This window comes from Malus domestica, chromosome 11, assembly GCF_042453785.1.
Source record: "Malus domestica chromosome 11, GDT2T_hap1".
Lineage (NCBI taxonomy): Eukaryota > Viridiplantae > Streptophyta > Magnoliopsida > Rosales > Rosaceae > Malus > Malus domestica.
The window spans coordinates 24,529,160-24,544,145 of record NC_091671.1 but is presented as its reverse complement, the minus strand read 5'-3'; the positions used below and the strand labels follow the sequence as shown (position 1 = coordinate 24,544,145).

General features: G+C 38.3%; 1 protein-coding gene across 1 annotated transcript; it reads right to left on the bottom strand.

Annotated features, from left to right (window-relative positions):
* Positions 1-229: 229 nt before the first annotated feature.
* On the bottom strand, positions 230-9,310 carry LOC103448227 (PH, RCC1 and FYVE domains-containing protein 1-like). Its single transcript, XM_008387477.4, has 9 exons — positions 8,654-9,310; positions 7,078-7,164; positions 6,570-6,659; positions 5,849-5,929; positions 5,523-5,717; positions 3,094-5,232; positions 2,049-2,195; positions 1,195-1,580; positions 230-821 (listed from the first exon to the last, which is right to left on the bottom strand). Exons 1-9 carry the CDS (start codon positions 8,720-8,722, stop codon positions 689-691), a joined length of 3,327 nt encoding a protein of 1,108 aa, XP_008385699.2. The 5' UTR covers positions 8,723-9,310; the 3' UTR covers positions 230-688.
* Between the last annotated feature and the right edge of the window lie 5,676 nt (positions 9,311-14,986).

Genomic DNA, 14,986 nt, shown 5'->3' with positions numbered 1-14,986 from the left:
CCCAACCCAAAGTCGAATAGTCAAAGTTGGGTTAGGTTTGCGTTGACCATCCAACGTGCCGCGTTGCAACCCTAGTATAGAATACTCCAGATGCAGGTAGGCGATTTTTGTTGAATTTGTAAAGAGCCATTGTGTCACATATCGACTAGTAAACCATGCATCCACTTTCAAAAACTCTAACAATTCAAGAGGTCTCCCAAACCAAGAGGACCAATTCTACAACCGTTCCTTTGTTCCAATACACAACATTGTAATGTGATGAATTATGTGCACATCATATGGTAACACAGAGCTGGTTATATCATGTACAAAATGCGCATCCTCGATGCCTCGAATATAAACAAATTTATGAACCATTGCGGAAAAGACGAAATTTTTTTTGCAGATACAATCGCTTATGGAATTTACACCTCAGCTGCTTTCCACAAGCGCCAGCAACCTAATAGGAATTTACATTTCTCACCCTCAAACCCCCACACAAGGAACATAGGGAAAAATTGGAATACAACAAAATTAGAGAAAAATGGGAAAAGTAAAAACGCAATCAAACCCCTATACCAAACCTCTGCTTCTTCAAACCTTTATAAGAATCAAAGCCAACGCTAATTAACGAATCAGACCTTGGTAACCCAAGCTTGAACCTGAAACAAAAATATTGTTTCCATGTACAGATGACTGTTCCCACATGTCAGTGAGCCAAGTCCTCGCTCCCAACGCCTACACTAGACTTGTCTACTGTGCGCACATTGTATTGTTCATATACTCTTGCTCGGTTCTCTGCCCACCACTGTTCTGCTTGTTTCTCACTAAATCGCTTCCGACTGCATTCACCAGTGATATAAATTTGGATTACTGTATGAATATACTGATATGGTAAACTTCTATAGTGCATATACAATTTACTCTCTCTCTCTCTCTCTCTCTCTCTCTCTCTCTCTCTATATATATATATATATATATTATATTTGTATGAACGAAATGTTCTCTTCCAGACAGTGTGGCAACATAAGCAATCTATGAATCCAAATCATTGATTAGGTAGATTCTTCTTGCCCGAAAATGTAGTCTAGATTCATAGGTATGTTACCAGTCTGGCAAGAGAACATTGTCCCATATATACACTAATACACGCTATTATCAAAAAGGGAAAAACACATATACCCACATATTGTTATGTAGGTAAGTACAATATACCTGAAACGAACTCGCTTGAGATCCTTGGCGCCTCCCGGTAGGGAAGTAAGTGTGATATATACACCAGGCTCATCTTGCTCAACCCATTCAGATTCATGATGAGATTCGTTTTCTTTAATTTTGTTCCCATTTCTGGTTGCCACATCTAGATGTCCTTGTTTGTTGTGACCTGAATTGCGGTTACTGGTGGTGTTGGACCCATTAGAAAACAACTGACTGTTTGGTTCATTGGAGTCTGGTTCTTGGAATGTTAATTGACCATTCAATCGGTCAGTCGAAGGAATAGGAACTTCGTTGGAAGGATCAGAACCCAAGGAAGAAGCTAGAGAGGGTGATTTGATATTCCGTACTGCTCCAACAGGCAGCCTTTCAGCCATGTCCTTCAACTGGTCAACATATACAAAACACAAAATTAACCATCAGCTAGACTTGGCCTATAAGAGCACAAGTGACAGTATACAGGAAGGATCTATTTGTGCCCGACCACTTGAATAGATCACCAGAACTGACTCAGGAAAATCTCTTTAGCGCATGGCACTGTAACCATTCCATGTGGTTCAATATGTCATACACATTTATTGTGGAAAAGAAAAAGTTGATCTCTATCAAATATACTAAGCAAGCAGTCACCACATGTCAAATGAAAACCAGAATCAAACTGAGAATCCATTTCTTCACCGTTTCTGGTGAAAAAGAACTCTTAAGTACACCTAGATACATTTTCGATAGATAGCAGAACTTATAACATAAAGAAAAATCAATAATCAATCTAACTAACAAACTACATTTGAAACAATGGTTAAAAATAACAATAAGTATTGTACCAAGAAAGTAAACATCTATCGTATTCTTACTTGGGCAGTAAGTGACTGGATCACTTCCTTTGCTGCTTTGCATTTTGCAGTCTCTGCACCTGCAATTGCTATTGCTTCCTTCAGCTGTTTAGTTGTTCGTTCCAGCTCAACTTCTTGTAGTTGGGCTTTTTGAGTAAGACTTTCAACCTTAGAGATAATAGTAGTCAGACAAAACGCTCAAGGAGAAAACTGAACAAGTCTAATATGAATATGTTTGGTCTTGGAAAGTAAATTTGAAGCGCATGGACAGCCCAACACCACGTCTTCAGACAAATTACATTTATAAAGTCAATTATCTGACAAATGTCATATTTCTAAAAATAAAAAAAGAATAACATGATTGTTTCAATTTTTTTTTTCCTCTCTTTGTTTTTTTCTCTTGGTATGTTTCTTATTAATTATCTATGATTCTTTTCAATTATCTCAAAAAAAAGTTAATTTTCCACCAAGTAAAAAGTAACACTGATTGCTTTAATTTCTTTCTTTTGCTCTCTCTTTGCTATATTTCTTACTGTTAATTGCCCAGTCACTTAAAACGAAAAATCATGCCACATTGTCTGCTCCACATTTGAGAATAACAAAATTCATCTTCAACTACCTGTTGATCAATAAAAAATTATCGCCAGTTGTGACCTCAATTCATTTGAAATACTTGGTAATTGAATTTTTATTTGGATATAGTTCGATGAAAAGGCATATTTCGTTTTCTAGTTTAAAGAAAATTTCTCATGTTGGAGGGGAGAGGGATTTTGATTTCTATATGTGAAATATTACTATGTTAAATTCATAAAGATCCAGACTTGCAATTTCTTAAAATTCTTGCCAATAGTTATATTAATTCCAAAATGAAAAAAGTTGAAATTGAGTTGTCGGAGTTTAATTTCCACAAATAGCTCACTACACAATTACTTATTTCATCAAAATAAAAACTGGTGAAAGGAGAAAAAGAGAATCAAGTAAACAAAGTCAATTTTCACTAGCCGCTGACTTACAAGAGAGCTGTGCACCAACACTTGTTGAAAATAAAAAGATAAGTAGTTGATACCTGTGATCTTAGTTTGATAACCTCCTGTCTGAGGCCTTCATTTGTCCTTTTAGCATCATCTACAACAATCTTTGGCGATGTGAGTCCTCCCAGAGTTGGAGTTGGTGTTGTAGAACGAGGTGGGCTGGGGCGCCTTGAAATTGGGGATGTAGCTCGAGAAATAATTCTTGATCCAGGAACAGAGGCTGAGAAAAACTTCTTGGATGACCCAAATACTGGATTAAAAGGTTTAGAAATATTAAGAGCTCCCCACTGTGATCCTCCATTTGGAACAGGTGAGACTCGACTGCTGTTAAATTCTAGTTTCTTATTTTTCTTTGATGAACGGGTTTCCACATGCTTCAGAGATTCCATTGAAGAAAACCTGGCAAGTTGCACACGAGATCTGGAGTCCAACTTATCATCTTTATCAATAACCTCATTTGAACCCTGATTGATACTTCCTCTTCTGCTTATAGATGTTGGTAATGAAGTATCAGTTTCAGCAGCTTTTCTCAGTTTATTAAAACAATTATCACAGACACGATAAGGTTTGCTAGGATTTGGTGCCATGGAAGCTTTGAGTGATTTCTTACTGCTGCAAGAATGACAAAACACAAGCCCACAATTATAACAATTATGGCGTTTTCTTTTAAAATTAAATGGAACCCGGCAGCCCGAACACATTGACTGATCAACTCCTGAAACCCATTTATGAAGGCATATAACTGCAGTAAAATTAGCACCGCAAGCAATACTTTTGACTTGCTTATCTTTCAGAGCTTCAACTAATGTTGGGGAATTCCGATCATCTATATTCCCATGACCTAAACGACCATTTGCTCCTTTTCCCCAAGTATACACTTCAGTTCTTGAAGTTAAAACTGCAACATGATAGGCACCACAAGCAATCTCTTCCACAAAACTCTTGGAGAGCTTTCCCTCAACTCGAGTTGGAAGCTTTCCATCAGCTTGAGGATTTCCTAACTGGCCATAAACAGGACTTCCCATTGTGTAGACGTGACCAGATGTTGTACGAGCAACTGTCATACTATGTCCACAAGCAACTCGACAAAAATTGGATTCAACAAGAGCGGCAACACAGGTAGGCACAAGTTTTGCTTCCTTGTCACCATGCCCAAGCCTACCCTTATCACCATCTCCCCAAGTGAACAGCTTTCCTAATGAACAGTTGCTGGCACTTGAATTCCCAACCATGACTTCTACAACTGCAGCAGTATGCCAAGCACCACAAGCTGCTCGCACAGTGCGAAGGCCCTTCAGGGATTCCACTTCCCTGGGAATTGAAACACTTTTCCGATCACCATGGCCAAGAACACCAAATGTACCATCACCAAAAGTAAACAACTGCCCAGCAGAAGTTACTACGGCTGTGTGCCAGGGTCCACAAGATATGGATGAGACATGCATAGCCTCCAAGGGTCCATTTACTCTTTTGGGGACCCAATGGCTCACTTCATTTCCATGTCCAAGTAGACCGAAATTGTAAGTTCCATCACCCCATGTGTACAGATCACCAGAAAGCGTAACAGCACAAGTATGGTACTCACCACAAGCAACAAGCTCAATGTTGATATTGCTAAGTGCATCAATGAGCTTTGGTTGCAAAACGTCAACATCCACACCATGCCCAAGCCTGCCCCCCGATTCCTCTCCCCAAGAGAAAATCTCCCCTTGCTTAGTTACTAAAGCAGCATGCCTACCACCACAGGCAATGTTTTGGACGTCAAGTACAACTTTAGATTCTAAGGCTTTGGGCAACAAAGAATCCATTTTTGCACCAAGACAGCTTCCAACTCTATGAGAACCACCACCCACAACACCATCTCCTGTGCCTTCTCCCCACATGAAAACATCTCCCAACGCATCACCATCATCATGACCAGAACCTTGGCTTGATGAGCTAACAGCACTGGATAGACTAACTCTAACAGCATCCATTGCCATTGCCTTCATCTGCCCATGTACACTGTCTGAGCCCCCAGATGACACAGAATGTACGGAAGCACTGGCCGAATCTGAAGGGAAGAAACCCTTGGGAGGAACAGCATACAGTATCACATCTGAAAGTGCCTTATCCAGACCATTTTTAGGAGGACTTTCATACGGACTACGAAGGCGAAGGTGATCTGCACTATCCTGAATGGAACAAAATAAAAGAATTTAATTTACATTTTGGACGCAAGTGAAGAAGAGCATACAAAGGGAAGGGGATCCACTCTGGATCCCTTCCACTAAGTCCACGAAGGCCACAAATCCGGGCCTTTGAAATTTGATCCAACTGCTAAAGTTATTATAACTTTTAAAGTGGGCCCCTGTTTGTAGCCGTTGGATCAAATTTCAAAGGCCCGGATTTTTGGCCTTGGTGGACTTGGTGGAAGGGAGCCGGAGAGGATCCCTTTCCCATACAAAGGAAAAAGAAGCCATACCTTCTGTAAGCTATCATTACTACCAAATGGAGAATTTAGAGGAGAGCTTCTCCGCGTGTATGTTCTAGGACTATTTGCTTCAGATGGAATTCCATCACTCCTTGACTCTGTTCTCCATTTTCGATGATGGCTGCGGGATATCAATGCTTTTAAGCCACTAAACCAAACCTCAGCTTCATCTTTATCTTTGCAAATCTAGTACATCAGAATCAGATCACTGAATACATTTACTTTAAAACAATATCAAAACCATTCTACTATGACAGTATGACCATAGGATAGAACAAAAGACAATAAAATTCAAAAGAGAGTAGATTGAAGCTTACCAAATCTAGTGACCTCTCATTATATATTAAAGAAAATGACTGGTACTCCTTCTCAGGCCGTGGATACCTTTGAAAGATTGGCTGGAAGAAATAGGGCCATGTTTGATCAGTAGAAACCAGAAAAGTCTTATCTTTTAATTTTTACTCAGACCTTAGCATCATGTTGCTGCAGATGCATAAAGATATGGAGCTCTGATAAAATTAAAACACAGAAACATACGCAAGCACAAAAGCACAATCAATGAGATATGAGGGTTATAATGAGAAATCGCTAGAATCATTAGCAAACAAACAAATCCTTAAAAAAAAATCATCCTTAAGATTAATAAATTCAAGGAGGAAGGACGAATAACAATAGAAATGGCACAAGAGTAGGGAAATTCAAGGCTTCTTATGATCCAGAATGGCACATGTTATATACTAGTACTACACAAGCAGTGGTATATATATAAAGATGGAAAACAGAATAAAAAATAAACAGATAACCCATGGCTAAATATGGTCAAAATATCCATCTTTTCACATAACCAGTGGTTTTTGGGTTTAAAAGTTAAAGTTACAACTTAATCGCATATTAAAAGCATACCAATTTTTTCCAGCGTTATAACTTTCTTTCAATAAAAAATCATTGACTGATGTAGTCATGCAACCACATTGTCAAAAAATTTGTACATGTGAGTAAGATATATAGATGATGCATCTTCACAGTTAAGAAACTTACAGTCCTTTGTCCAGAAATAATTCTAGACACGTGGTTTAGCTTAAGGTGCTTTTCCTCTTTCCCAGAGAACCAGATTAGAACGGATTCATCCTGAAAGCAACAACCAATGATGAATTATATCTATTAACAGGAAAAATTATGTATGACAGTGTTACGAAACTACTGTATTGAAGAGTACAAAGCTTTTAGCTACAATTAGACGCCTCAAGAATATATATCATATAAGATTGTTGATAAGAAAGGGAAATGGATGAAACTGTTGCAGAAGATCTGAGTAGGTGTACTTAATTAGTTTTAACACCATTTTATTCTGCCTGATGTAGGTGCTGAATATGATCATGTAATTAAATCCTTCTATGTTTAAGGATGGCTTCCAACATGAGAATGGATGAAAAAAATGGATACATATGGTACTCTTGCAAGGAAAGGAAAAGAACAACATAGATAAGTAGGCACACCCAAACACAATATTATAACAGCAAATCAGAAAATTCAGGAACAAACTTACATTGGAAAGACGAAATGGACAAAACTTAGGCTTCCCCCTTCTTCCATACTTGAGCAAGTATGCCCCTTTCTTTAGAGCAGTAATAGCCTGTTGTAAGAAACAGTCAAGAATCTAACTGAAGCATATTCAGGAATTTCGTGTATGAGAAGAAAATATTAAGAAAAGAATAATAGTAAAGTATAGGAAAGGATAATAAATTACTTATTCATTAAACCTAATAAAAATATGAAGAGGAGAAAGACATTTTAAAGAAAGAAGTGCATAAATCCATAGGAGCTAGCATTCAAACTGAGTTTTAATATACAATTCTACCATGCATGGACACGGATACGGACACGGGGATACGACATGACATGGGGATATGTCAAATTAACCAGAAGAATTGATTTATGACCACAAGGGAATACGACACGACACAGGGATATGACATGACACGACACGGGGATATGAGGGGACACCACACGGGGATACGAGGGGAAACCACCATGTCCATGCATCGTAGATACAATTCCTTTTAAGAATTCATATTGAGTTTTGCTATCATTTAGTATACAATTCCTTTGAAGGATCAGCACACTTAATTCAACCAATGAAGATCATACTGAGTTAAGTGAAAGATGACATAACCACTCATAACAATTCAACCTATACTTGTATTAATCCTGGGAAGAGATGCTCTACAATGTTATGAATGCAATATTCCTAAGCACCAGTCTGAAGTGTTGATAGAAAGAAGAGAAACCTATCGGCAAGGGAGGACGGGAATGAGAAAAAAAGTTCCTATTTTCAAATGTTACAAAAAATTCATTTCCGTCATCATTCAATTATTGCCCCAGATTCTCATCAAACAAATATCCTATTCCACTAACCACCTTTCTTCTTCTTTTTTAATTTTTTAATTTTCATCAAAGAAAATTTGAATTATATTGCCCACATCCTCCACCTCTAATACGGTAAAATCAAACCCATTTTGGTCCCATGATTTAAATAGAGTAAATCCTTCGTATGTGATACAACAACGATCAATTTAATTGGTCCTTTGCTTTTGTTTGTATATAAGGTACTGCAACTCGATTGCTAAACTCATACGTAAACCTTTAACAACTATCATCCCTAAACTTAGAGCAATCAAATGTCTTCCCTTCAACTACCCAACCCACAAACTCATATCGCAAAAAGCAGTGGAAAAAATAGTGAATTTCAATAATGTGACCCCCAACTATCAACGTTAGCAAACACTAAACTCCATGGCTTAATCTAAATGTAGTACTCTAAATTCCACGAGCTGCAGCCGCTTCACATCCCACGAGTTACAGTCTCATTCAAAAAATCATTTCATGCAATAAGCAACTCATTGCCACTTGATCACATTGAACAAAACTCGCAAATCATCATCGCCATCATCACCACCACCAATATAGCATCTCAAACAACGAGATAAACCACTCAATTTTGGATCAAATAACACCTCCTAATTAGTTTATACTCAAAGCATTCAACATTAGCAGCAACACCATTAAACAGCAGAAAATCAAATTAAAAAAAAAAAAATCGATACCCCAATTCATAACAATACCTGCTCGATGTCTCTTTCGACGGGGCCGGTCCTGCTAAGATCCGAACCCATTCTATCGGTCCGCGACATTTCTTCTCCTCCTCAAAAACCCTAAACAAGTCTAGATTCTAAACCCCAATCCGGGACCCAACCACTCTCGTAACCAAACACCGCCATTCACAGACTCTGAACTCAGCCTCCAAGTGGAACCCCATATCTTCTCCCCCAAACAGCCGCCAATCTCCACCGACACTCAAATCCACCATCGTCGCCAATTTCAGTCCAACTCCAATCCAACTCCCTCAGTCCGTATAGAAACCAACGCTCTCGGGGTGTTGGAGTCTTCGCGTCTTCCGGTGCAGTCCACAAGCTCCGTCGTCCGGTGCCTAACGAAGCCGAGAGAGAAATGGGGCGAGAATTCAGTGATTCCCGGAATTGGGGAAGCGGTAAGTTGGCGAGTCACCGAGTCGCTGACTCGAGAGAGTGAGTGAGAGAGAGAGAATCTAGGGGAGGAGAAAGTGAGGGAAAAGGTGAGAAAATCCAGGTGAGTATGATCTGATTTTTTCCTTATGAGTTGCAGAGGAGGGGAGAGAAACAGCTTTAACCCAGAGGGAGAGAGGTGGATTTTTTTCTTTCTTTTTTTTTTCTTCAAGAGGAAAAGTGTAAGAAATGAATGATAAAAAGCCATAGTTAAATTGATAAGAGTATATCGTAGTCATTGCATTTCAACTTTAATCAAATTGAGGTATCAGTTTTTCAATTAAAAGTTCATTCTTATTGACCACTCAATTCATCAAAACGTGTAACTCTATGGTCATTTTCGTCAACTTCGTTAAAATTATGTCAAAATAAGTTATGTTGGAATGATTATTGCCACAATTAGATTAGAAATGAGAGATCATTGCTCTAATTGGGTTAAAGTTGAGAGACCATTTCTGACACATCCCGATCCTAGAATCAAGGCGTGATGGCCGTCACGTGAGCGTGACGTAACCAAAAGTGCGATGCGGAAGCACAAGATAAAGGAATTACGAAGGAATAAAAACCAACTACTAGCAATAATATCCAACTAACATGCTAGAGTAAGTTTAAGTGTGAAACACACAAATTCAGAGCATAAGTACTAGGTGCAGTCAAGTAGGACCATAACTAAATTACAACACCCGCAGGTGAGTCCTACATTTATGTAGTCTGTCAGTACGACGTGGGAATCCTCGTGGGCCACCAACGCTGCTAACTAGAATCTGGAGGGGCGCAAAACAAAATTGAGTGGGTCAATAAAACCAAAGCTTTTCGAAAACATTTCATAAAAAAGAATTCTAACCCCTTGCTGTAAAACCTGTATACTTTCTCAAAAAATAACATAATAGTATAAAAATCCCCATATATCTCAAATCATCAATCTTTATCAAATCCAGAAAATATGCCATGCCATAAATGTCAATAACAGAATATGGATGCATCAATATAACAGGTGACATAATGAATCAACTGGAGACCCTGCAGTTGGTCCTATACGGTTAATTCCATAGCTCAATATCCAAACCAACCGGAGCCACCACGGTAACCTGTACGGCACTACTCTGCACATAAGTCGAAACTACCTGAAGTAGTCTGTACGACAAGAATGGTGTAATAATACGCTCTAGTGCTTCTTTCATCAATCGTCTGTGCACATAATCTAAGGTCACCTACCAGTCGGAACCACCTCTAGTGATCTGTATGACTAGCATGTCGGAACCCTCTCATGGTCTGTACGACATGCACCTACTTGGATTCAAGGTGAGCGTGCGGTGCGGGTGAATAATATAAGCACTAACACCAAGAGTGCAGGTTATGAGCTCTCAACACAATTCACATCAACAATAAATCATATGAATAACATAAAACTCACATGATACTCACCTGTGCGTCTACAGCACCATTTCACATATATATGCATCAATTACTAATTCATATAATTCATAATATGCATGCATGACATTTTAAAACGTACTTTCATTTAAATTCAATTTTTGGGAAAAATCGATAGTATATAGGTAAATACAGAAAATACTGCCCACTCACTGATAAGTCGAAGGGTCGTAACCCCCGTGACGTCCCTGGATGCGCTCGTCCTCGGGATAGGTATCACCTATATGTGAAACAACGGAGAAATTTCAAGAAAACCGGCCAACTTCGAGCTCAGTGATCTCGACGTCCAAAACCTTCAAACTAAACACTCCGAGCTTCCTTAGGACCTTACTAAGCTCACTATAAGCTTGGAATTCCCTTTTTGGCGTCGATCCGCGACGTTTTGAGGGTTTTGCTCTTTGTCCGTACAGTTTCGAGAGGGAGAGAGTGAGACTGAAACGGAGAGGGAAGAGAGAGAGCACGGAGAAGAGAGAGGAAGGGTTTGACCCCGTGTGTATGTGTGTGTGGTCCATCCCAAAACCATCACCATCCATTTTCTTAACTCCTTAACCAAAAAAAAATACAACCTTATCCAATTTAAATTTTCCAAAACTTAGGAAATATGCATATTCAATAACATGCCACACACATACCTTAGTAACCGTCAAGGGTACTTTCGTCATTTCACAACCTCGATAAATAGAATATCGGGATGGGCTGTGACAATTTCTCAAGTTGAATTAAAGGTGAGGGACCATCGATAAAACTTTTCTTACTTGATTTTCCATATATGCCCCTTGATTTAACCTCACGTGCATGACACGTAACTTATTTTAATGGAATTTCTAACGGAGTTGACGAAAATGACCATAGCTGCATTTTTTGATGAGTTGGGGGACCAATGGTAATTGATTTTTAGTTGAAAGATCATTGCTCCAATTGAATTAAAATTGATGGATTATTGCTACAATTTACTCAATTTTCTAATTTGAATGAAGACTTATTTTTAGCTACGATTTTGTACTCTAATTCGATTTCACTTTAACCTTTCAAACTCATAAGTCGCTATCTTACTTTTTGAAACTCATTATTCGTTCTAGTTTTAGCTTGTTTTGAATATTTCGTTAAACAAACGTTAAGTTTAGGCTTAATTTTTTAGTTATACTCTCTAGATTTCAACTTTGATCTCACCCTACTCTTGAAACTCAAAAACCGCTACTTTACAGCTATTAAATAATTTATCATATAAATGTATAGGAGGCCTTTACAGAAGAGATCCCTAGTTTTTAAAAAAAAATAGGAATTAATTGTGGGGCACACACCATATCGAACATTAACGATCCAAACCGTCTATTTTTCATATTGGACCTCATAGATCATCCTTACAAAATATTAGTCAAATCGGAAATATTTGAGACATCTAATTGAGATCAAAGAAATTGACGAACACTTTGTTTTACAAGATACAACGAAGTCTATCGTGATAATTAAATAGGTAAATGATTTTGAGTTAAATTGAATTTTGTAAGGATAACAAAATAGACAATTTAACTCGTTGAAGTTCAACGTGTAGTAGGCCTACAACTAGTCGCGTTATAATCCAAAAATAGAAATCTCTTTGTTTAAAGAGCCTGTAAATGTATATGTTTGTTGATAAAAAGGATTGGTGTTAGGCGGTGAGTATTCTTGTGAATTCATGATGTGGATTAAGGAATTTGGTTGGTCCTTCTTCCGCTCCGTCTCTCTCGGAACATGACCGGTGCAACAAACAATAAGATTTGGAGGGTCTCATGATCGTGATCGTTCATCGTATATCGTGTGATCAGAAATCATTTTAAATTTAAAATTAAATATAAATAATACCTAACGAAAACTGACCGCACAATATACGATTAACCATCCGATTTGGAGTTAGGTCTAGGTGTAGGCGCAAGCTAAGCCTGTCAGACTCATTTATTAGGATTAAAACTTATTTATTTGGTTTTTATTTGTTATTTTAGTATTTGATTAGTTACGTGTAGCTGTAGGTGCAAGCTAAAGCATGTACGAGAAAACAACATGGTTGCAAGAATTTATTGAAAACCCTAATGCTAAATTTCAAAATCTTGCTTTAGATCGCTCTATCACTCTTGGCTTTGTATTGTTAGGGCCAAAAAAAATCTTACCTACAAACCTAATCATATTTCAAAGCCTAATCATCATGAAATTGTCAAAACACCAAGCTTAAATTCATGCAAAATTGCAAAATCGAGGTTTATGTAAATTTACGATCACACCATGCCATGCCAATAAAATAATAATTTATACATTGAACGTTTGTTTTATCACACCACACATGCAAATTCATGCATATTTATCATGCAAAGTCATGCTATGAGGTTAACATTGTCAATAAATCACGCCAACCATACTACACACTAAAGTAGGCCCAAACTACATATCAGGACTTGCCAAGTGGATCGTGATGTTAATAGTTACAGAAGTTTATTAGGACTACATGGAACTAGGATTGTGGAAGACTTTAGGCTGCTTGGGAGCACCAGAAGTCCAAGTCCATAATCTTTGGCTCCAGTTGGGCAAGCTTGAGAAAGAATAAACCAAGCTTTCCATTTCCCTTACAAACCAAATAGGACACTTATGAAACAACCAAAACCCAAAGTTGAGCTTCCAACAGGATCACATTCAAAAATATAATTGCACATCTCATTAATTGGGAGAAAAGGAACCTTTTCCTTCCAAGCTTACATAAGAAAACAAGAAGGGAAAGCAAGGAGGTGCGTTGCCAAAAAGGAGTATGTGGAAACTGACATTGGAAGAAGACACTATAGGCAATGTGTTCAACCTAGTCTTCATAAGGCTAGAAACGTTCTTCAACGTTACACCAAAAAGGAATGTTATAGCTACGCCCATGAAAAGAAGAAGATGAGACTTAGCAGAAATAAGAAGAAAAAAAAAGGAAACCAAGGGATTCCCAGTTAAAAATGGAAGGGATCCCTACGCCTATAAGACGAGAGGGGAGTCAACACAACAACAACAACGAGGAACATAAAGGAGTAATGCAAGATCACACCAAGCAAGACAAGCTTTCTCTTAGTGCAGGAAATCTTAATTCTTGAGGAATGAGCTTTCCTCACTTTCTGGGGATTTCTTTAAGTTTCACTTAGGCTTCCTTAGTCACCACAATAATTCATGAGTATTAAAAATCCAAGATTAGCCACCCTTAAACCATGTAAGCAAGCACAAGCTCTCTCTCTCTCTCTCAATCTCTCACTCTCCCCCATGCATCATTGTTAATATTCATGCTCTGGGAGAAGCCCAAAAAGAGATTGCCACATCAGTAAAAGAGCTAAAGGATTCAATCCCAAAGCCAAGCGAGAATATGAACGAAAAAGATTATACATTGCAGGAAAATACCATTCAGGAGGAATCAGTTATTGGTACCTAAAAAGGTTCTAAGAAGGGGCCATCCTTCGTCACCCAGTAATATGTTATTGCCATGTTGGAAAATGAGTTGCACATGAGCTCTAAAGATTGAAAGTATGTTCCTGAACCGCCATACCAAATCAATCTCCTCACATGAGATATCCAAAAAACTACGAAACTATTAATTTCATTCTCTTTGACGGGAAAGGTAGCCCAAAGGAGCACATAACCTCTTCATCAATGTTTTAGGTGCTTATACTGCTGACCATAACCTCCATATCAGAGAGTTTTCAAAGAGCTTCACTGATTGTGCCTATACTTGGTATGCCACACTTGCACCAGGTCCTATTCGAGCCTAAAAAGACTTGGCAAACAAGTTCTGCAAGAAGTATTTCCAGCATGAAGATAAGGTTACTATAACCCAGCTCAACAACACATGCTAGAAGCATAGAGAAGACCCTGTAAGTTTTGTTCGCTACTTCCAATACCTTGCCATTGATTGTTACGATGAAAAAAATTACGAAACCTTGTGGAAATTTGTATTAGAAACATTGTCCTGGACTATGGGGTACGTCTCAAGAACATCGGTATAAGCCAGTTCTTAAGGCTCTTGAAAGGAGTAAGAAAAACTAGTATATCGGTCAAACCCAATGTCAAAAGGTCTTGGAAGAATGAAAAGAAGGAAACCCATCAATCATTAGCCTTTGATGACAAGCTTGACTACAATCCACGAAAGAGGAAGGAAAGAGATAGAGACAAAGAAACCTACCCACCACTATCATGCAGTGATGGAGAATTCCATGCCATCCTCGATAACATGTTCACAGACGAAGTCATCAAGCCACCAAGACTCTCCAGGCTTCATTTCAAAGCGGATAGGAAAGATCAAAGGTATTATTGCTACCATCAGTATGTGAGATACCTTTCCTTTGCTTGTAAAATTCTAAGAAGGATCCTTCATGCAAAAATCCACGAATGACCACTAGAGCTGCCTTGTAAAAAATAAGCCATTGATACCAACCCTTTACTGAAGCTTAG

Excerpts from the sequence above, each read along its gene's own strand:
- LOC103448227 (XM_008387477.4), bottom strand. The coding sequence starts at position 8,722 with ATGTCGCGGACCGATAGAATGGGTTCGGATCTTAGCAGGACCGGCCCC. Across the intron at positions 5,233-5,522 it reads GTAATGATAGCTTACAGAAG|GATAGTGCAGATCACCTTCG; the intron begins GTATGGCTTCTT and ends TGTTCCATTCAG. Across the intron at positions 1,581-2,048 it reads TCCAGTCACTTACTGCCCAA|TTGAAGGACATGGCTGAAAG; the intron begins GTAAGAATACGA and ends TATGTTGACCAG.